This window comes from Ursus arctos, unplaced genomic scaffold, assembly GCF_023065955.2.
Source record: "Ursus arctos isolate Adak ecotype North America unplaced genomic scaffold, UrsArc2.0 scaffold_7, whole genome shotgun sequence".
Lineage (NCBI taxonomy): Eukaryota > Metazoa > Chordata > Mammalia > Carnivora > Ursidae > Ursus > Ursus arctos.
In genome coordinates, this window is record NW_026623089.1 from 47,645,246 (window position 1) to 47,667,841 (window position 22,596).

Below are 22,596 nucleotides of genomic sequence, written 5' to 3' on the forward strand. Positions count from 1 at the left end.
TATCCCAGGATCATGACCTGCGCCAAAAGCAGATGCTTAACTGACCAAGCCACCCAGCAGCCTGGGGATCTCCTTATCCTAAAGGCAAGAAAACAAAGACACAGGGCTGTGTTCAGATACTGGGAGGGCACACCCCTGCTGGAGGGTCAGGTAGCAGTCATGAGAGCTAGGGTTTATGGGTTGCTTGCCCTGTGCCTGGCTCTGTCCTCGGGGCTTTACCTCTCCTTAGTCCTTTGGCCCTCGTACCTATCATTCTTCCTGCTTTATAAACGAGGACGTGAGGCGCAGAGAGTGGAAACCGCTTGCCCGAGACCACGTGGCGCGGGGGCCTGGCCGGAGCTGCCCTTGTGTCGACGCCCCGTGGTGGTGCAGGGCAGCACACTCCTGGTGGTAGTCCGTGTGGAGGAGGTAGGCTCTCCTCCCTTTACTGAGTAGTGGAGAGGGAGTCCCAGTGGAGAGCCGGAGGGAGCTGCTTCCTGCGCATTGTGATGTGCGGTGCTGGTTAGAAGTCTCTTCTGGGGCAGGTGTGCCACAGCGAGTTGTCCATTGGCAGCATCGTGGGGGCTTGGCTGCCCCGTGGGTGTTTGCGTTGCTCTGGTTCCCTCTTCCCTCTTGCTGTGTCCTTGTTGTTGCTCGGCCAGAACCAGGAGCTATCACAAGGGTAGTGGCCTGAGCTGTGGTTTGGGGGATGCTGATCAAGCTTGGTAACGTTCCTTGGTGGGGAGCATGCCTCTAGATTATTTTATTTTATTTTTAAAAAAGATTTTATTTATTTATTTGACAGAGAGCGAGCACAAGCAGGGGGGAGCAGCAGGCAGAGGGAGAAGCAGGCTCCCCATTGAGTAGGGAGCCCGACATGGGGTTTGATCCCGGGGTCCTGGGGTATGACCTGAACCTTAACCAACTGAGCCACCTAGTTGCCCCTAGATCATTGCATTTTAGTAGGAGACTCTTACACGGTCCCAGTCCCCCCTCCGCCCCCAAATGCTGGCCTAGGCTCCCCATTGATTAGGGAGCCCGACATGGGGTTTGATCCCGGGGTCCTGGGGTGTGATCTGAGCCTTAACCAACTGAGCCACCTAGTTGCCCCTAGATCATTGCATTTTAGTAGGAGACTCTTACACGGTCCCAGTCCCCCCTCTGCCCCCAAATGCTGGCCTAGCCTCCCTCTCAGGGAGCCCACCAGACCCTGCTTTGGGCCACGTCCTAGGTGCAGAACTGTAACCCAGCCCATCTGGGAGGTGACAGAAGAAAACAGCGCTTGTTTTTGGTGACAGAAAGCCAGAACCGAGAGGTGTTCCCACCTGGCGTCAGGTTTGATGGTCCCAGTTCCTGCCGCTACTCCCATCCTGGAGCTTAGCTGCTCTGACAGGGAGACAACAAAGGCGGCCTCCAGCCTTTCCCAGCTGATGAGGGGAAGCAAGCTTTCTGACCGCTGTTTTTAATCTCTGGAAATTCAACAAACATCCATCATCTTGTGCCTTAGGGGAGGGGGGGGACTCAAAGGGCCTGACAGAGAAGGATCTTACTTTAATCTTACTGAGCGATCAGTTCTGGGCATGTATGTCTTGTTTTTCCTTCCTTTACAGACTTTTGCTTTGAGGGCAGCTTTGGTGGGAGATGGGGGTGGGTCACAGGTGAGAGCACTGACATCTGGGAGTTTCCACAGGGTCAGGTAGTTTAGTTCCTTATCTCACAGATGATTCTGGAGTCCAGCGGGAGGGGGTTAAGGAATGAGCCTAGAGCCCAGAAGGCGTCCTTCACACCACCCCCTGGCACTTCTCCCTTGCACACTTGAAGGTTAACACTCCACTTAGCTAGGAAATGAACACCCCCTTTCACCTTTGAAAGATGGGCTACTGGTTCTTTCCATGACCTCAAAAAGGGAGAAGCAGGCATCCTTCCTGTGATACTTGAGCAAGCTCGTTATTCTTGTTCCAAACTTTGCAGAGAATACTCCAGCTGTAGCTCAGTTGGGGAAGACTCACGGGGTCTTACAAACCTGACACTTTGGGGGGTGGATTTGCACTCTAGGGGGTGCGCCTTCCCCTGACCCATAACATCAGGACTTCTGTTCGTTGCCAGCCTCCCTGTGCCTCTCGGGGAGAAGGTGATTTCCCTGTCCTGAGGCAGGCATGTAGCGTGCAGGGAGCAGGACGTCCTTAACTGATAGGCCAGACTCTGGCTGCTCCGTTCCGGGGCCGTGGTCACTCCATGTCACTCTCTGACATGTTGGGTCTTGTCAGCCTCCTAGTTTGGGTCTCCGTGTCCATAGCCTTGCACCATATTTTTAAAGGGAAGGAAGCTGAGACCTTGGGGAGGGGTGTGGCTGCACTGACCATGTGATTCTGCAGGAGGGCTTCTCAGCAGCGGAATTGACCCTCCCTCCCAGCACCTCCCATGGTCCTTAGAAGCGGGGAGGTGTTCTCTGCACAGCACATGGACTCTTCACTCTCTTGTCTCCTTCCTCATCTCTGTAACTCACGGAGTCGGTGCCTGTTGAAAGAGCGTGCCCGTGCTCTGGACCTGCCTCTGCGCCCAGCATGGGCACGGGTGTTGGGGCGGGCAGGAAACAGCAGCACATGTCAGGGCCATGGAGCCATGGCTCCTCTCACCCTCTTCCCAGTTGCAGTCCCATCTCTGGCTCAGCCATGCCATCTCAACAATGCCTGTTGAGTGTCCTCTTGGTGGAAGAAGGAGGGCAGGGAGGGGACAAGTCAGCCAGCAGGGCTGGCTCTGCTCTGAGACTTTCCACTTGCACAGGGGGACAGGCTCTGTCTGTGTTTCTTCGAGGCTGAGTTGGCTTCTTGGGTACTTATCTAAGTTCACCATCCTCCAGGGCCAGCTCCAGGCAGCTTCCTCCATGAAGCCTCCCCTGACTGCCCTTCCACCTTGCAGAGCCTGGCAGCAGTGTTGGGTGTAGGGATCAAGAGTTCAGACTTTGGGCTAAACTGGGTTTATATCTTGTTCATACGCTTACTGGCTCTATCAAGACCTTAAGCAAGTTTCTTAATTATCTTAACCCTTAGTTTTCTCCTCTGTAAAATGGGCCTAGTGACAGCCTCAGGGTTGTTTTAGGAATTCACTGAGATAAGCATGCCAAGTGCTCCAGCTTGACGCTGAATAGTGCCCAGCGTCTATTAGCTGCTGCTGTGCTATTATTACTATTATTAGCGAGTACCGTATAGTCTGGCAGTCTGTCATCCTGCCCCGTTTGACCTTGTCACGCTAGTCCAGCTGTCAGTTTCAGTAGTCAGAGGATTGAGAATGGCGGGGTGGGGAGGTCTGGTGTGACCGCAGTGGTGGCAGCTAGCATGGAGAGCGCTGGCTGGCTGTGCCAGGTGCTGTTTCAGGCCCTTTTCACACGAACTCTGTAGATTCCTCTATCAGGTAAGTACTCCTACTAACCCATCTTACAGATGGGCACATGCAGGCAAGGGGGCGCCCAGGGACTTACCTGAAGGCACACAGCTGCGAAGTGGCAGAGGTGGGAGGCTGGCGCCCATGGGGGTGTCCTAGTCATTATTGCCTTCCTTGACCGTTGAGCAACCCAGGCTCAGAGAGGGGAAGGGACTTCTGCAGAGTTTCACAGTGGCTGGATAGCTTCTTGAGCCCCTGGCTTGTCTTCTTTTTCCCAGGCCTGGCCCCGGGGTCTTGCAGGGCTCAGGCTCGTGGCAGGAACCTTATGGGCACGTGCGAGTACAAGAACTTGGGCGCCCTTGGTCATCTGTGCTCTGGCTGGGGTTCCTCAGGTGTGAGCGAGGGAAGGGTGCCAGGGCGAGGCTGCCTGCCTCCCCAGGGGACTCGCAGCTTGCCTTCACCGTCCCCTTCACAGGTGCTTGGGGGCTGGTTCGCATGTGCTCCCAGTGATCTGGAGCTGTCTCAGGTCAGTGCGGCAGGCCAGCCTCTCCTCGCCCTCCCGGAGCATAGAGAGGCTCTGCGTGCTGGCTCAAGCCTGGAACAAGTCCCTTCTGCTTTCAGTTTTCATGGGGAGGAAGCATGAGTCACCGGGGCCTTTACGAGCTCCAGGTGAATGGAGGGGTGTATTAGGTGACAAGCTAAGTTTGTCACTCTTGGGCCCCACAGGCTGCAGGCTGGGGCATTCTGTTATCGCTTGGGTGATTTTACTGGAAGTTCTTTTGAAGTGGTCTCCGTGACCCAATGGGGCTGAGTCACAGAGTAAACACAATTAGCAGGGGCTGGGCTCTTGGGAAGGATGCAGACAATGTGTGGGTCCCAGAGTTGGTGGGCTCTGTTTCAGGGCTCCTGCCATGGCTTGCATTGGCTTCCCACCCGATGACACTGGGGAGCCTTGGTGCCCTGCTGCACTGCATTTATTCTGTCTGTGGACCCCCGTGCCCAGGGGGCTTGTCAGAAATGCAGAGTCTCAGGGTCCCCTTATCTGTCCACATCAGAACCTGCACTTGGCTTGGGTCCTCCGGCAGTCCCAATGGTACTAGAGACCTTCCTCATGTCCCTCTCTGGTTACATGTCTATGAAAAATCTAGGCTCATGCTCTGTCTCCTTCCCTGAAAATGTTTCCAGATCATCTGACTTCTGGGTCCTCCCAGGACCTGTGCACAGGCTTGCCTGGGTTTGTGGGAGCGCCCTGAGTGGCAGTGCCCGGCTGTCCTGGGAGGGGGGGTGTGGGGGGGCACGTGGGGAGGGAGTGGGGGCGGTGCCAGTGGGGGCACTGGGCTGATTCCACAGCCCTTGTTAGTCTGGGCCTCTCTGCCAGGTGGAGCGTATGCCTTAGGTTTCAGGGCACGTGGAGTGCGGGTGCCTTCAGGGAGCTCCTGAGGAAATTGTGGGGGGCTGGGAAGTGTGCACCCGTGAGATGAGACTCCTGTTGGCCTCCAGATTCGATTGTGAAACCCCAGAGGTAGATGACGCCCGACACCCGCCCTTCAGAAGCCACTGGCTTTGAAAGGACACCGCGTGACTTTGGAGGAGAGTGTCTCCTCTTGCCTTTTCCCGACATCCTGACCACATAGGCTTTTTAAGACAACAATAGCAGCAGAGACAAAGCATGACCAAGACAACGTCGTCTTCGGGACTTTTTTTTCTCTCTGAATGACGTCTAAGGCCCTGGGAACATTGTAAAAACTGGGCCCTGTCCAATTTTCATCACTCCCTGCCAGTCCCCAGCTCCTAGGAGCCCTGCCAGCCGACTCGGGGGCGGAGATGCCCAGAGATGCAGATAGAGATGTCATGCCGCCCCCAGGTCATGCCCCAGCACCTCAGCAGGACTTTGGGGACGGGGAAGAAGAACAGAATGTGTTGGTTGGCCAGTTGACTCCCCCAGCCAGGGAGGGAGACGGGAGGAGAGAGACAAGGATGTCTGCCAAGTTTAATTAACAGTGGAAACTGGCCATGGGGGAGGAAAGAGACGACTTGATGAGGAGGGGTGCTTTACTGGAAGACGGGGCTCTGCTGATGCCAGCAGTGAGGACGAAGCAAGGCATTCCTGCAGGGAGCGTCTGCCCGCGCGGGCCCAGGTGTCGCAAGCACGATCGTGCCCCGCTCAGAGATCCGGGAGGTGTGAGTGGGAGAGTTTATTTGTGCCTGCTTTTCTGAGTAGGCATCTTTCGAAAACAGCCCACCAGCATACCAGCTGGCTAGCCTGCCTTGTCCCCGTAAAGAAAATAATAATTAGGACACTGTCGATTGAGTTGAGAAAATCGGCATTGTGTTGACGTTTTGTCCTTTGAAGATACCAACGGAGTGCCTGAATTCTATCTGACGTTACTGCACCGATCCTTATGCAACGCCTACTACCATTCATGGTACAGGGAGAGAGATGATTTGAGAAATTCGTGGCGCTCATTGTTTTGTTGAGACAAAAACTCAGAAATGTTGAATGGACAGCAAAACAAATCATGTGGGTGGAACTTGAAATACATGAACGTTGCTGTTCGTTTTTTGGTGGGATCAAGGGATTTCAGGGCTGAGCAGGGTTTTCTGGTTCCTTCTCCCTTGAGTGATGTGCAGAACCCCGCTGTGGCCTCTGGGCCAAGTGGGCAGGGGGCCTCCGTGAAGTGAGGTGTGCGCTGAGGAGGTCCCGCCCTTCCCAGGTCTCTTCAGACCGAGCCAGCCCTGACTGTTGGGCTCCCCACCCGTGGCTTCTCCAGCACCTCCCTGCCGTGGCCGGGCCTGCTGCCAGGGGCCGTGTGGCACGGGTGGATCCCTTTGACGGTCCTGTCTGAAGACAGAACATCTGTCTACTCCGTAAGTCATCCTCTTCAGTCCACGCAAAACATCCACAGGTTCTTTTTTTTTTTTTTAATTAAAAAAAAATTTTTTTTAGAGCGTTTTAGATTCACAGCAGAATTGGGGGGAAAGCACAGAGAATTCCCACATGCCCCCGCCCCCCCACACGTACAGCCCCGCCCACATCCCGTACCGGAGTGGTACCTGTGTTACCGTTGATGAACCTACACTGGCACGTCGTTGTCACCCAGACTCTGTAGTTTACATTAGGGTTCACGTGTGGTGTTGCACACTCCAAGGGTTTGGACGAATGTATAACAACAGAACACCCACAGCTTCTTAAGACAGTCTCAGAAAATTTGATAATGAGGCCACCAGTCATGCCCGGCCGCTGTCCTAGTTCTCGCCGTCACCAAAGTCCCTTTTCCGTGTTTTTTCTTTTTGCTTTCTGCTTTCATCTCTTTTACTGGGGGGCATTCCTGCCAGCTCCCCTGCACACCGGGATACCAGGGCTGCCCGTGTGTCTGCCCTACATCTGCTCCGCCCAAGTTTTCCCCTCTGCTCGGGGTCTCTTGTCACCCTGGTGGTCTCCTCCCTCCTGTCCCCAGAGTCTCCTCCTCCTTCTCCCCTGCTTCCCCCCAACTCTTCATCCCTTTCCTGTCCCTTTGGAGGGTGTGCAGGTATTGGGTAGCTAGTCAAGAGTTGAGGTGGGAGAGAAGCCTTAAATCTGGCCCCCATGTTTCTGGTCCCCGAGCTCTAGATCTCATTGGTTCTTGGCCGCTTTTCCTCATCAGAGCCTGAGTCTTGTTCAGAGACTTTACTGCAAAAATCCCGTCTCTAGCTCACCCACTCTGCCCCTCTGCCCAGTGCACACACCTCTTTCCTCTGGTTCCAAGGACAAAGCATTGCATTCCTGCCGTTATCTTGTTTTCTTGGACCCACTGTCCGTGCATGTGGTGCTTTTTTCAGTTTCCAAGATTGTCTCAGAGTCGGTTTTCCCTCTTAACTTGGTGTCACTGTAGTCACAAGCAAAGCACGCCGTCAGGGGAAAGTGTAATCCTGAGATGGAATGGGGGAGAGGACCTTACAGGCCGTCTGGTTGAACCCCTTCCCTGTACAGGCCAGGGAGCAGACTTCCAGAAAACAAGCGACTTGCTCATTGTGACCCAGCTGCTCATGTGTGCGTGAGAGCTGGTTCGGAAATGGGGCTTCTTCACCCGGAGGTTATACTGATGCCAGGTGGGTTACATCCTAGCTTAGAAAATACTCGAATTCAGACCAAACTGTGGTGTGGCACGGTTGTGTGTCCAGCACCGAGTTAACAACATTAAAGTGTTGGCCAAGAAGGGGCACGTACTGCTCCTTGGCTTTGGTGACAGTGTAATTGCTCATAATTTTATGAGTGACTTTTAATAAGGGGGCAGTCTCTGACTAAATTATTAAGGACGGAACTTGAATACAGTCAGAACCCGAGAGCAGAACAGTCGGGCAAAAAGAACAGATAGTTCGTGGATGTTTAACTTCCACTCTGTTGCTCTCTGCAAGGAAGCCAGCATCATACTGATAATGTGTAGGAAATCCCCAGACCCTGTTTTAACCTGGGGGCGTGTTGCTCCCTTGCTAAGCTTTTCCCCAGATGTCTTAAGGAGAGCCGGCTAACTGGCTATGGGTTCCCCTCTGTCTGCGCTTACATAAGTTTCCAGGGCAGGTGGGTAGTGGAAGGGTGAGGTGAGAGGCCAGGCAGAAATACCATGGACTAGACCCTGTTGACCACACCTGCCTGGCCCCTTAGACCTGATTTCTAGTCCCTGATGTGGTGCTGGTTCTCAGTCTGGGGCTGACTGAAGATCGGTTGGCCTGACAATAGTTTGGGGTCAGTAACAAACGGTCTGTCCTTCTGTCCCCAGGCTCTACCTACAGCGTCTTGTCCATCATGCCCTCAGACTCAGAAAGCAGCAGCTCCCTCAGCAGCGTGGGTGAGTATGACCTGGGTACCCCTCCTTCCTGGAGGGCACCGGGAGGGTCGGGGAGGGGGGCTGAGTGTGAGCCGAGGTAGCCCCGAGTCTGCGGGGTGGGAGTTCGGCTTCACCTGTCAGCTGATTCATGGGGCCATCTTCTGTCGATTCCATTCACACCTTTCCCATCAGCAGCATGTCCTACTAATGGGGGCGGCAGGGGGAGCAGGAGTCTGGTGCTGGCAGGTGCTGGGAGGGGGGCTGTGTCTCACCATTCCTTCACTTTGTCAGGGCATGGGACTTCTCAGCTTGTTGTCACCCCCCTCAACCCTGACCTTGTGCCTCAGTGACCACTGACCATGAGAATGGCCCCTTTTGGGACTGTCCTTTGTAAGCAGGAACAGCCCCATGGGCTGTGTGTTGTCTTGGGGACAGGAGTAGCCCATCCATGTGTTTCCAGAAGCCCACAGCCGGTCCTGCTTTCCCTTCACTGAAGACGTCCCAGCGGGAAGGTGTCCTGGTCTCCCAGCCTTCCCATACCTCTGGGACCCATTCCTGCGTCATGTGCCCTCTGTCTAACACCCCTGTGTGGTTTCTCGTGTCCTGATCTGACCCTGATGGATGCATACACCTTGAGTGGAGAGTCTTGGAGTTTCTGTAACCAGAAGGGCCCTGGGAGGTCATCCGGTGCAGTGATTTTATGCCCTCCACATAGACGGGGAAATTGGTGCTCTTGCCAGGGACTCCAGACCCAGCGGGGGGGCGGACCTTTTATGTGTTAATTTGACCGTCACTTACCCAGCCCCTCTGCCGTGCCAGAAGTGGGCTTGGAATGTGTGAGGACTAGGGCAGACGTGGTCCCAGTGTTTGTGGATCTTAGGGTCCGCGGGGGAGACGGTTTTGTGAGTGCATACCGTGAGCGAGGTCAGCCCAGTAAGACCGGTCCAGTGGGGACGGAGCGCGTTGTTCGCTAGGGCTGCCGTAACGGACTGGCTTGCACAACAGATCTTTATTCTCTTGTGGCTCTGGAGGCCCCACATGGACGGCATCGGGGTAGGGTCTGTCCCAGGCCTCTGTCCTTCCTCCTGCCAGGGTGCTGGCAGTCCTCGGACCGGATGTTCCTGACTTGTAGATGTGTCATCGCATCTCTGCCTTTGTCTTCCCATGGTGTTCTCCCCGTGTGCGTGTCTGTCTTCAAATTTCCTCTGTTCAAGGGGACACCAGTCCCACTCCAGGCTGACCTCATCTTCACCTGATCATCGGCAGAGACTGTATCTCCAGTAAGGTCACATTCACGTTTACTAGGGGGTCAGGATTTCAACACTTTTGGGAGGACACAGTGAGGCCAGGCACAGGTCCCTCATCCCTGTCCAGGGTTCAGGGAGGACTCTTCCTGTTGTGAGTTCGCCAGCCAAATGGTGGGGTTGTTGGAATTTCCAACATGGGACTGGCCCCCAGGAGGCCCCTTGGGGTGGGGCAGTCCGGATGAATGGAGCGGTGACATGGGCTTTTGTGAAACCGCAGCGGTTGAACCCTCAGTGCAACTCTCTTTCGTCCCTCATGCCTCACCCTTGGGAACAAGGTGCAGTGATCTAACAAACAGATAGCTGACAGACTCATCATGTCGACACTTCAGGGCTTAAAGTGCTACCTTTCTTAGGAACGTTTGCATTAGTCGCTCCAAAGAGAGAGGCGTTAGTTAAACCACAGCAATTATTGTTAGTAGTGGAATTTCAAGGAGGAGCAGGAAGATATTTTGTATGCAGCTGGACCACCGCATACTCTGGAAGAAGCTTCATGTCAACCATTGCTGGTTGGTTCCACATGTACCTGAAGCTGGTGCAGTCCTTGGGAGGGAGGGGTCAGCAGTGTCCCCAGATACTCGTGGGCAAGCAGGTGGAAGGCAGTGGTGTGGACTTCCTGCAGTGGGCTGAGCCTCGGTTGTTGGTGCCCAGATCTTGAATGCGGAAGGGTCTGGTTGCACCCCCTTGGGTCAGACCCTCTTCGGCTCACTGGGACCCAAGTCTTGCTTCTCTTGTTCTTACGCCAGCAGTTGACATTGTCCTCGGGGTGAGTAGCCCCACTTTTCTGCAGGCTGACTTCAATGTCCTCATGGCTGTGTTAGCCAGGAGACCTTTGGCTGTAGCAGTAGGGAATACCTGCTCACACTGCCTTAAACAACACAGAAGTGTGCTGTCACGTAGGAAGAAGCCACCGAGGCTGGGCTGAGTGCCTCGGGACGTGGCTCTGTGAGCCTGTGTGTGTGTCTTGCCCTCAGGCTGGTGGCAGGGCATCTGTAGGCGCAGTTCCAGCTGTCACAGCTAGACCTGGCCGTGTCCGGGGCTGCAGGTCCCTTGTCAGAGCCACTAGCCACAGGTGGCTATTTAAATTCAAATGAATGAAAACGAACTAAAATGGAAATTTCTTGTTTCAACAGTAACACTCGTTACATTTCACATGCTCTCTGGCGTCCCTTGCCGAGTGGCTGCCGTACTGGACAGAGCAGATAAAAGAACACCTGTTACCACATGGTCCAGAGGATGAAGAAGGTCCTCTTGTGTCTCCTTGTCCACAAAGCAGCCTTCTGCAGAAATTCTTCTGCAGGGTCTCCTCACACTGACCGCAGCTGGATCACTAGTCTGTGCCCAAACCAGTGGCTCATGCAGTGTGGTCCCTGGACCAGTAGTCCTCCGGCACTTGTTAGAGAGGCAGACCCCTGAGCTCGGCCCCATACCTGCTACATCAGAGGCTCTGACAGTGGGTCCGTCATCTACATTTAACAGGCTTCCCGGTCTGAGATGGGCTGGCCTGACTTCATCCCTGGCGAAGGCTGGCTTGGCCCTGTCCCTTGGAGTGGCATGAGCAGTGCGGTCAGCCGTGGGGACCGCTGCTGCGCCTCCTGGGGGATTCCTCCTGGCTCAGCCTCACCTAATGACAGGCGATGCTCTTTCCCCGGTCAGATGGAGACTGGCTGTTGTTGTTTGTTCACAGCCTCTCTCCCCAAAACTTAGGAAAGGCAAGGCAAGAGCAATGTCTTAACGATAAAAACATCACCTCCGTGGGACGCCTGGGTGGCTCAGTTGGTTAAGTGGTCCTGGGCTGGAGCCCCCTTCTCCCTCTGCCTGCTGCTCCCCCTGCTTGTGCTCTCTCTGTCTCTGACAAATAAATAAAATCTTTAAAAAAAACAAGACAACAACAAGAAAACATCACCTGGGCTTTGCCACTTAGGTCTCCTTAACAAACACCATTTGGGCAAAGAATGGCAAGTTACAGTCCACGTAAGAGAAAGTTGGTGGGGGAAGCCTTGGGTGTTGTGCCTTCTCTGCGACAGCTGGTGCCTGGGCGGCTGCCCTGGCTCACGTCAGGTCTGCAGGTGGCCTTCCCCTTCCAGCCCTCAGCTTGACACGGCTAACGGCTCACCACGCCTGTGCTAACCTAGAGTCTTTCTGCGGACGCCTTTCCCGGCAGCTTCTATCTGCTGAGTGCGTGTGGCTTCTTGGAGACCTCCCCCATCCCGTGCAGCCCGGCCATGGGTAACCCGTCCTGTGGGTGGGCCTCACGGATCTGCCCTGGGAACATACTCTCATTTCAGGCCGCTGATATCTTTGTTCCCCATTCATCCTGACCTGATTTCTCAGGTGCCTTTTATATCTCTTCTGGGACAACAGGGAAAGTTTTAAGGAGAACAGACATCCTTGGGTAGCATTTATAAAATGAGCTTTAAATTTTACACAAATTGAAGCAGCAGGAGAGGTTTCTTGTTAAACAAAGAGGTCTCTTGGCTTGTTGGCAGAAGTAGCTGGAGGGCTTCCTCTGTGTCCCAGTGAAGATTCCTTGAAAGTGCAGCTTTTGGTTGGCACGAGAGGGTGGGCTGAGTCACCATGGAGGCACGTTCTGCACCCTGACTCCGTGGGCCCTCTGACGCTTCCTTTCCTGGGCCTTCTGGGTCGGGGGCCTGTTTTCTCAGTTCCTTCAAAGAATGGGAGCCCCTTCTTCTCTTGGAGCACGTGCTTAGTGCTTGTAGGGGTCACAGAGCGCCCTGGCCCCTGACCTCACAGTCTAGCAGGTGTCTCAGTCCGTCCAGGCTGCCAGAACAGACCACCCCCGACTGGGCAGCTGGGAAACAACACACATTTATTGGTCACAGTTCTGGAGGCTGGGAGTCCAAGATGGAGGCAGATGCTGTGTCTGGCGAGGGCCCGCTTCAGGTTCACAGATGGCGTCTTCCGGCTGTGTTGTCACGTGGAGAAGGGGGGAGAGCTCTCTGGGGTCCTTTTATCATGAACTAGTTCCATTCATGTGGGATCCTCTCTCATGACCTAATCATTTCCCGAAGGCCCCGCCTCCTAATACCACACCTTGGGGCTTGCTAGGGATTTTGGCGGGGGACCCCCGGCATTCAGACCGTAGCACCAGAGAGGTAGGCTGCCGGCCATTGTGCCCTGTGTGAAACAGAAGGAAACAGATAGCTCAGGGGAGGGAGCCGCTACTTCTGACGAGGGGCGGGGGAGGAGGTGGGCCTTGTGTCGGGCCTTCTAGGAATGGAGCTTCAGAAGGAGGGGCAGTGACAGCAATAGGCAGTCGCTGCCTCTCTTGGTTCGGAGTCCCTGAGTCAGGATCTGCTTTGAGAGCAAGTGTTTTACCTGAGAGCTGGGCTTCCTTCCTGTCCTGACTGACCCGGGGGCATCCCCTCAGGCTTCGGTAGTCAGGGGAAGGGGCCCTCCCTGCATGTCATCAGTGGGCAGTAGCTACTGGACAGGCAGTAAAACGAGGGAGAGAAAACCCCTCTGGCCAGCAGATGTAACTTTGGTCCAGGCCAGAGGTTCTCAGACTTGATCAGGCGTCAGAATCGCCAGACGGGAGTGCTGACTTCACTTCCTGGGCTTCTGACTTAGGCCGTCTGGCTGGGCCTGAGATGGACCTTTCTCACAAGTTCGTGACACTGGGTGCTTTCAGAAGCCCTGGTTCATGTTGAGGGACTGTGTCTCTCCTGATGGCTCTGGCTCTCCTGGGCTGGAGATGACGGTGGCTTGGTTTTGCTTGCTGCTGCCCCTGATGACCACGTTGTGCTGCTGCTTTGCTTCTCCCCTGAGAGCGGGGGCCTGGGGGTCGCCAGGAAGCTTAGCTGGGCATGGCCACTCCACCTGACCTCTTGGCTGCAAGCAGCTTTCTCGTCGGCTCTGGCACCACTGGCCCATAAGGCTCTGGAGCAGAGTTGCGATTTGTCCAGCTATAAATAAGACAGAGGGGGAGGCCTGTAGCTGGCATGTGGTGGTGAGGGAGCTAAGGACAAAGGGGCTTCTGGCCCAGATTACCCAGCTGCCAGGCAGCTCGCTGAGCCTCAGTGGTCTCTGGAGGGGGCAGCACCAGCTGTGGCAGAGCCAGGACTCACGTGGTGAAAGGGGCCTGCCCTGTCTCCCTGCCGGATTCTGCTCCTGCTGTCCCTCTCACACCAAGGCCGGTGAGTGATGGCTCTTGGTCCAAAATCCAGGCCCTGTGCCTGCTCTCCTGGCCTCTCTAAAGCACCCCCATTTTAATGCAGTCTAAGTCCCTTACCCCCTTGGACCCCATCCTGGACACAGAAAGGAAGAAATAAATCTGCCTTCTCGGGTGCCTTGGTGGCTCAGTGGGTTAAGCATCTGCCTCTGGCTCAGGTCATGATCCCTGGGTCCCATGGGTCCTGGGATTGAGTCCTGCGTCAGGCTCCTTGCTCAGCAGAGAGCCTGCTTCTCCCTCTGCCTGCCACTACCCCTGCTTGTGCTCTCCCTTTCTCTGACAAAGAAATAAATAAAACCTTAAAAAAAAAAAAATCTGCCTTCTCTAGTGGGTTCCAGATTGGAAAGAAGGAGTGAAGTCGGAGAGAGTGGACGGTTTTGCATTTGAATCCAGAAGAACTTTGCAGGGATAGGAGAGCTGAGGGAAAGGTGTTTGCGGTTTCTGTGGACAACTCACTTGATGTGAGTTCTTATTTTGCTTGTTCTTTAAGGTGTCTGCGACACCTGCAGTGACTGAGGGGGTGGGGAGGGCTGGCGGTCCACAACTCCAGCAACCACACCACTCCCGGGATGGTGGTTTCCGTCTGGGACACTGCAGTTTCTGTTGTTAGCCTGAGTTTTTAAGAAGTCATGTCATCGAGGGATAAATTGCATATAGTAAAATCTCTCCTTTTTATATAGTTCAGTGAGTTTTGACAAACACACATGGTCATGTTACCACCGGCACAGGAAAGAGACTGGACGGTTCCCTCACCCCGAAACATTCCCTTTTGTGACTTTGTACTCAGCCTTTCTTCCCTCCACCCCCAGTCCCCCGCAGCCTTTCATCTCTTTTCTGCCCTATGTTTCCGCCTTTTCCCAAACGTCCTATAGATGGGATCTTCTAGTGTATATAGCCTTCTGAGTCTGGCTGCCTTCACTCAGAGGGCCTTGAGGTCCCCCAGCTCTCGCAGGTTCTGGTTTGGCCAGCGGCCATTCCCCTTTCTTGCTGAGTAGTGCTCCTTTGGAGGAAGGGAACGCTGCTGTTTATCCATTCGCCGTCTGCTTTAGGTAGTTGTGCTGGTGTTTGTGTGTGCATAACTTTTCTTTCCTCTTGTGTAAATACCCAGCAGTGGGATTACTGGGGGGTAGGGTCAATGCGCGAGTAACTTTATAACAGACTGCCAGGGGCGGCTGGCCCGTTCAGTCGGTAGAGTGCGCGACTCTTGGTCTCAGAGTTGTAGGTTTGAGCCCCCCTTTCAGTGTAGAGATTATTTTTAAAAAATTTAAAGAAGAGACTACCAAAGTGTTTTCTAAAATGGCTGTGTCATTTCATGTTCCCACCTGCGATGCTTGGGAATTCTAGTTTCTCTGCTCCGCTTGCTGGCGTTTGGTGTTATTGGCTTTTAATTGTAGCTATTCTGATAGTGATAAAGGGGCATGATGGTGGTCTTCACATGCTTGCAGGTCTGTCGTGTAGAAGACGAGTTACAGTTGTAGATACCTCGGGGCCCTTAGGAGAACATCTAGGTCAGTGGGGGACATGGAGGGAGATGGATTCGAACTCCGTATGGAGAGTAATTTTATGGGGAGACAGTAGCTGGGTTTTGCTGTAAGTAGTGAGCTCCCTCACTGTGGAGGAGTTCAAACAGTCTTGGTGGGCATTTGGGGGATTCTGGCAACCAGTTTGGATGGGAGGGCTGCATCATCTTCAAGACAGCTTTCAACCTTGAGGTGCAAGCAAAAAAAGAAAACTTTATTTTTAGATTTTATTTATTTATATGAGAGAGAGCACAAGCAGGGCAAGGGACAGAGGGAGAAGCAGACTCCCTGCTGAACGTGGATCCTGACGCGGGGCTCGATCCCAGGATCCTGAGATCGTGACCTGAGCTGAAGTCAGATGCTTAACAGACTGAGCCACCCAGGCGCCCAGAAAAGCTTTATTTTTAACTGACTGGGAATGGAGAAGATTTTCGGCACCACTTGCCATCCGTGTGGCATGTCCAGGCTTAGCCCGTCGTGGGGTTCTTCTTGAGGTGCCCTGCTCTGCCCTCCACCTTCCTGACTGTGGAAGGAGAGGCATCCAGGCAGCATGTCCCCCTAAGTCAGTCTGCCATTTGATGGCTTCTCAGACCTGGCCGGCCTTCTTTTTTGTGTATCTCATGGATGTTCAGACCTTTGGAGCACCACCTGTCGAGAGGCAGGGTAGCGTCGTGGTCGAGGCCCTGGCTCTGGAGTTGGAGCCACGTTTGCTTGAGGGTGCACTGTTTTCCTGGCTGTGCCATCTTTCTGGATGTCAGTTTCACACGGGGTGATCTTAGCACATCATGGGCATGAATCAGGTAAGGACAGAGAGCGCTTAGCACAGAACCCAGCACCACGTTATACGGGGCAGTGTCCTCACGCATTTTGCTGAATGGTCGGCTCCCCTCGGGTCCTCACGTGTGCAGAGCAGGTGTTCTCATGCTGCTGGAGGCCGGGGCAGGAAGCTGCGGCTATGTGTGTTGACAGATCTGATGACCTCGATTTCTGTCCTGCTGCTTCTGTCTCCAGCTTCCTCAAAGGCCAAGGAAGGGAGGCATCTTTCCGTTGCCTTGTTCACCCAATGGGGTGAAAATTCTTTATCTCCCTGGAGGCAGGTTCCTGAGCCTGGTGGTGCTTTTCATTTCTGAAACTCTTTTTTTTTTTTTTTAAAGATTTTATTTATTTATTCGACAGAGATAGAGACAGCCAGCAAGAGAGGGAACACAAGCAGGGGGAGTGGGAGAGGAAGAAGCAGGCTCATAGCAGAGGAGCCTGATGTGGGGCTCGATCCCACAACGCCAGGATCACGCCCTGAGCCGAAGGCAGATGCTTAACCGCTGTGCCACCCAGGCGCCCCTCATTTCTGAAACTCTTGAGTTGATGTTTCTATGATACTTCTTGGACTTGCTTATAGCACAGAGCACCTGTTCTCGAAGCATGATGTGGTGTCCCTGACGTCCTTTCCTGGGGCTGGTGAGGTCAAAACTGTTTTCATAATGATTCTAAGATGCCACTTGCCTTTTCCACTGTCATGCTCACACAGACTTTGCTGTCGAGCAGACTTTCCTACAGGCTCATCCATCGTGTGTGTGATACCACATAGATAAGAGACTCTAGCTATCTCTGTGAAGCCAGACATGAACAGCATTATAAAGATGCAATGTGATGCCACTGTTTTTTTTAAGTAGGCTCTACGCCCAGTGTGAAGCCCAAGGCGAGGCTTGAACTCACGACCCCGAGATCATGACCTGAGCTGAGATCAAGAGTCGGATGCTTAATTGACTGAGCCACTCAGGCACCCCGATGCCACTCTTTTGGCTACGTTTTTTGTTTTGTAATGGAAGGGGTAGTTATTTTTCATTAAAAAAATCTTAGGTCAACATGTAATGGATTTTCAGTTATTTTTAAAATTAGCAGATATTTAAAAATTCTTAGTTTTCACTTCTAATCGGGTGGCTATCAGTAGAGAGTTACAACCCGTGTAAAGAAAAGCTCTTGGGGGGCGCCTGGGTGGCACAGCGGTTAAGCGTCTGCCTTCGCCTCAGGGCGTGATCCCGGCGTTATGGGATCGAGCCCCACATCAGGCTCCTCTGCTACGAGCCTGCTTCTTCCTCTCCCACTCCCCCTGCTTGTGTTCCCTCTCTCGCTGGCTGTCTCTATCTCTGTTGAATAAATAAATAAAATCTTAAAAAAAAAAAAAAAAAAAGAAAAGCTCTTGGGAGTCCTCAGTCATTTTTACGATGGTGAAGCAGTCCTAAGATCAAAAAGTTTGCGAACCTTTAGGTGAAGACCTTGGGCTCCGGGTGAGGTTGATAAAGGGGGGTCCAAAACTCAGTGCTGTCATTTACTGGCTGTGTGACCTGGACAGTTCATTTAATCTTGGTAAGTGTTTCGTGATGTGTAAAATGGGAATAACAGGAGGAACTTTCTTAAGGGATGGGATGCGTTTCAGAAAGCGCCAGGCAGGAAGTGAGTACTGGTCATGGCTGTTGTTCGGGAGCCAGTGAGGCACGGAGGAGGGGAGCGTGTGCTCCGAATCCGGGTGCCTGGGCTCTCGTCCCCGGGCGTCACTGGCTCTTCGTGCAGGTTTGAGTCAGTTCCCTGATCTTGCCAGGCCTCCGTCTTCTCAGCTGTAAAACGGGCATAACAATGTGAGTGCCAGCCTGGATTTGGGAGATTAAAGTAACCACGCCTGGGGCATCTGTTTTGGCTGCTGCCGTGTGTGGGTCGGCGGTGACCGTGAACATTGAAATCCCCCTTTTCCAGGCACTCCTTGTCTTTTCATCCCACTCTCTTGGTTTTGTCTGTCCCGCATGGATCGTTGCCCCCTAAAGTTGGTTAGAGGGTGACTCACAGGCATCCACAGAAGGGGCATTGGACCACGTCCAGAGGAGGCCTCACTTGTCAGAGCGCTGGCTGAGTTATTGGGATGAATGACAGTATAGACCTGGCTCTAGGTTAAGGCTCATATAAGTGACTTCATTTTTCAGAAGAGGAAGTGACACAGCCTATGTTAACCAGCTGCTTTCCAGAACTCGGCAGGGGTGAAGGTCCAGTGTCTTTTGGGGAGAGGCGAGGGATGGCTTCTTAGGCTGTGGAGTACAACTGTGGGGGGTGGGGTGGGGGAGCTGCTCGTGGGCAATGCTGGTCGTGGGCCCCACTTCAGAGTGCATTCTGACCCAGAGGCCTGGCCTGGAGCCCAGCAATCCCAGCTGTTACGGTGGTGGTGGTGTTTCTATAATAACATGAACTTTTGGGGGTACCCGATTCAGGTGGTTGGGGTTCCCGCTTGGGATAATGCCAAACTGAGAGGTGGGAGCTCCTGCCTCACACCGTGGTCTAGCCTGTCCCCCAAAAGTGTCGAAGTCCCCATCTTCCCTGGTCCTCCTAGAGGATGCAAGGCCACACCTGAGTGCCCATCTTTTGTTTTGGAGGATGCGTGGCCTGCACCAGCAGTCAGCCAGAAGGATCGGCTGGTGGTCAAGACCTGCATCTGCCCTTCGCACATTCTGGGGCTGCTGGGGAGACAGACAGTGTTCCCTGGGGTGAATCGGCCTCCCGGGTCACAGCTGTAAAATGAGATGGCTGCTGTGGGTTCCTGTGACTCTACCTAGGATCTCTGAGGCTTAGCGGATATCCCGGGTGAATGTGTGGACTGAGTTAAAGATAAAAGAACCACGGATTTTGTCTCTGTTTCCTGGACATTTAAGCAAGATGCTTTCTTCTTTGAAAAGGATATAGATCTTTGCAGAGGTGCTGTTGGTGGTCACTGTTGCTGTTGATCCTTAGTAATAGCATGAGGCGCGGGATTTCCTTTGGGACGGTCCTGGGCACCCGTGGTGAAGGCCTGATTTGGACTGGGCAGCCAGAGGCCCCAGGACTCACCTGCCTCATGTCACACTGACCGTAGCCGTGGGTGGCTCTCCCTGAGAGCCTTCTCCGAGCCCACACTCCTGGGCTGGCTGGGGCAGGTCCTCCGGGCATTTGGACAGGTTGGGGAAGGGAGCTGTGTAGTGTGTTCAGCCCTGGTTGGGGTGGGGGCGGGGACACAGCCCTTGGGCCCCAGCTTCAGAACCAGCTGCCTTGGGCCTCAGAAGCTTCGCTGGGTCCCACTTGTCCCTTCCTTCTCAAGCTGTGTATTCCATTCTGTTCAGGCTTCATGTTGGCCTTTTCATGCCCAGGGGTAGGGGATAGCTGCTATTTCCAGACCAGGCAAAGATACACAGATCAGGACCCAAACGGTTCCATGTTGGAGGTGTCGAAGCCATGCTGAGAAGAGAGTGGGGGTCCCCAGTCAGGGCCAGCAGAATGGGTGGGTGATGCTGGGGTGCTGGAGCAGATGGCCTGGGCTTAGGTCTCCGTTCCCCCTCTTACTCCTGATGCGGTTTCATCTGAAAGGCAGATGGCCAGCAGGACCCACCTGCTAGGGTTGTTGGGCGCAGCTGACGCAGGCCAAGGGCTCAGAACAGTGCCTGGCAGACCTATGAGTGCTGTCTAAATGCCAGTTCAGTTTATTATTTATTTTCCCCCGCCAGGTACCACTGGGAAGGCTCCATCCCCACCACCCCTCCTCACTGACCGGCAGGTGAACGAGAAGGTGGAGAACCTCTCCATTCAGCTGCGGCTGATGACCCGAGAGAGGAATGAACTGCGGAAGCGCCTGGCCTTTGCGACGCATGGGACGACCTTTGATAAGAGGTAGTGATCGCACCTGCTTCCCTGCCCAGGCCCGATGGACCAGGGCTACTCCCCCGATGCCATCACGCCAGCCCCTCCCCCTCAGGCACCCATGCTTAGCTCCCGGGGGTCCATGCTGCGCTGCCAGGGTGTCCCTTTGCCTCACTCCCCCCGTCACTTGGAAACGCTCTCTCTGCAGCCCTGGGTGTGGGGTGGGGTCACGGGCCGGTTATGCTTCCTCCAAGCCACATTGGAGCCCATGGCCTGAGTCCCACGATGCAGAGATTGAGAAGTGTGGGTGTGTCTGTCATACATTCGTCCTCTGCAGATGATGATTTGGTGGGTGGTTTTGGCAGCAGCTGGTGGGGCCCTGTCCCACTTTGGTGCCCCCTCACAGGCTGGTTGGGCGGCCTCAGGCTCGTCACTGCCCCTCTCGAGGCCTCTGCCTTCCGGCACCAGGAGGGCGCACTTCCTCAGTAGCCTTGTCTGCTGCTTGTCTGCGGCCCCTGCCCTAATGCAGACGGTGTCCCGTGCTGAGCCCTTGGCCAGGCTGGCTGTGCGCAGGCCCGTGTGGGGACGTCTGCGTGTGCATCTGTGTGCGTGCACGTGCCCCTCCTCCTCACTGCTACGTGGATCGTTACGTGTTCCCACATTCGTTGTTCACAGCCGCGCGTGTGTTTTAGGAGGATATATTCTGCCCGGCTTCTCTGTGGTTTTGGAGAAAATCTTTGATGACTTCTTTTGTTAGGATTTAGAGGGTCCCGTGGATACCAGGTCCATGGGGTGGAGCAAAGGGAGGGTCTTTCCCCACCTGCCCCATCCAGGAGGGCTTCATGGAGGAGGAGGGATACAGTCTGAGTCATCCTTCTAGGAGATGCTGGTACGGGTTCTGAGGGAGGGGATTGCCTTTGGAAGCATCAGGCATGTGTGTGCCCCATCCCGAGGAAGTTCCTCTGGGGTGATGTCAGGCCTGCAGAGCGGTCCCCTGAGGTTGCTTTGACGGAGATGCGGTCCTCAGACAGCACAGAGGCAGGGCCCCTGGAGACACGGCGTGCTAGAGTGCATGTTGTCCAGTGCCTGCTTTCGTGTCACCGAGGCAGAGCGAGGAGTTCCATGGGTCGGGAGGGCTGACAGCCTGCAGCGTTTGCTGTCTGGCCCTCCACAGAGAAGGGTTACTACCGCCAGCTGTAGGGCTGGTTCTCACCCTGGAGCATGCACCCCGCTCACCAGAGGGAGGGCTTGTTAAAGCTCAGATGGCTGCTTAGCTCTCTGTCCCACGTGTCTGATTCAGGAGTTCTGGGGCCGACCTGAGACACACTCCCAGGTGAGACTGATGCTGCAGGTCTGGGAGCCCCACTCTGAGCAGCAGTGCTCCTGGCCCATGTTCCCAACAGTGGCTGCACACTGGAATCTCCATCCTGGTGTCTGTGTCACACCCCCAAGGATGCTGATGCAGTTGGTCTGGGCTTTGGTATTTTGATATGTTCCCAAGATCGACAGTCACTTCCCTGAAAAGAGGAGATGCTTCCTCACAGGTTTCTGGGGTGCCCACTGTGGGGGAAGGCCTGCTGCATGGCCTTCCCGGGAGCTGCTGGAGAATAAGACGGTACCTTCTGAGTGAGCTCTCCAGGCTCAAGCAAGGAGCTCAGGCCACCAAGGCCCTGCACCCCAGGGATCCTGTGGGTCTGGGGAGGCCAGGATGTCTGAGTTGAACAAGCGCCAGACATTTGGGGTGCAGAGGAGACCAGTACCTGGGGACACTGGGCTGGAGGCTTCCCGGGCAGAGACATCGCTTGTCCGAGTGACACCGGGGCCTGCGTTCACGGCCGCTATCTGGGTCAGGCCCTACCACAGGCTGAATCCCGACTACGAGAGGCTGAAGATCCAGTGCGTGCGGGCCATGTCGGACCTGCAGAGCCTGCAGAAGCAGCACACCAACGCCTTGAAGAGGTGCGAGGAGGTGGCCAAGGAGACCGACTTCTACCAGTGAGTGGGACAGCCGCGGAGCATTTAGTGAGCCGTCAGCAGGAGGGTTTGCGTCTTTGGGGCTCGGTTCTGCTAAGTGCAGGCTGAGATGTGAACCCTTCACACCGGCTGGTGACAGCCTTGGAAGCACAGGTGGTATGAAAGGCATTAAAAATTAGGCAGTCGGCTGGGCAGATGGCTGGGTTCCTGGGTCACTGTCCAAGGGCTTCGCTGCAGCTCCTGCTGTGGGAGAGGAGGGCCTGTTCTCCTTTGGTCTCCTGGGGCCCCTCTGAGGGTACTGACCCGCCTTACCTGCCCACCTGCTGACCTTTGCCCAGGCCTCGGTACTCAGAGGTGCCAGGCCTGTACCAGGTAAGGGCTCATCTCCTGTGCCCTTTTCGGTATTAGGATTTTAAAAATGGTTTGGTTCTTCCTGGCATTTGGCTGATACCAAGCTTTGGCGTGCCTCTGAGTGCTGCGGCCCTGGTCGCTGTGGGCTCCCATCGGGTGTACTGGAGGTACTGGGACGTGGAGGGGCTGGAGAAGGGGCCTGGCAGGGATTGGAGGCTGGCTGCGGTTCATTGTGTGTATGGGGTTGTAGCACACTCCACAGCCGGCTCCTGAGCGACCAGACCCAGCTGAAGGATGATGTGGACATGCTGAGGCGGGAGAACGGACAGCTGCTGCGGGAACGTAACCTGCTGCAGCAGTCATGGGAGGACATGAAGCGGCTCCATGAGGAGGACCAGAAGGAGATCGGTGACCTCCGGGCCCAACAGCAGCAGGTAGAG

The 22,596-nt window shown here is 54.7% G+C and overlaps 1 protein-coding gene across 1 annotated transcript in view; it reads left to right on the forward strand.

Moving 5' to 3' along the window:
- DLG5 (discs large MAGUK scaffold protein 5) overlaps positions 1-22,596 on the forward strand; it is a 122,664-nt gene that overhangs the window by 40,215 nt on the left and 59,853 nt on the right. The window contains exons 2-5 of the mRNA XM_026504531.4: positions 8,118-8,186; positions 19,699-19,861; positions 21,683-21,826; positions 22,407-22,590. Of these exons, the coding sequence (XP_026360316.2) occupies positions 8,118-8,186; positions 19,699-19,861; positions 21,683-21,826; positions 22,407-22,590 (560 nt within the window). The remainder of the gene's footprint in view (positions 1-8,117; positions 8,187-19,698; positions 19,862-21,682; positions 21,827-22,406; positions 22,591-22,596) is intronic.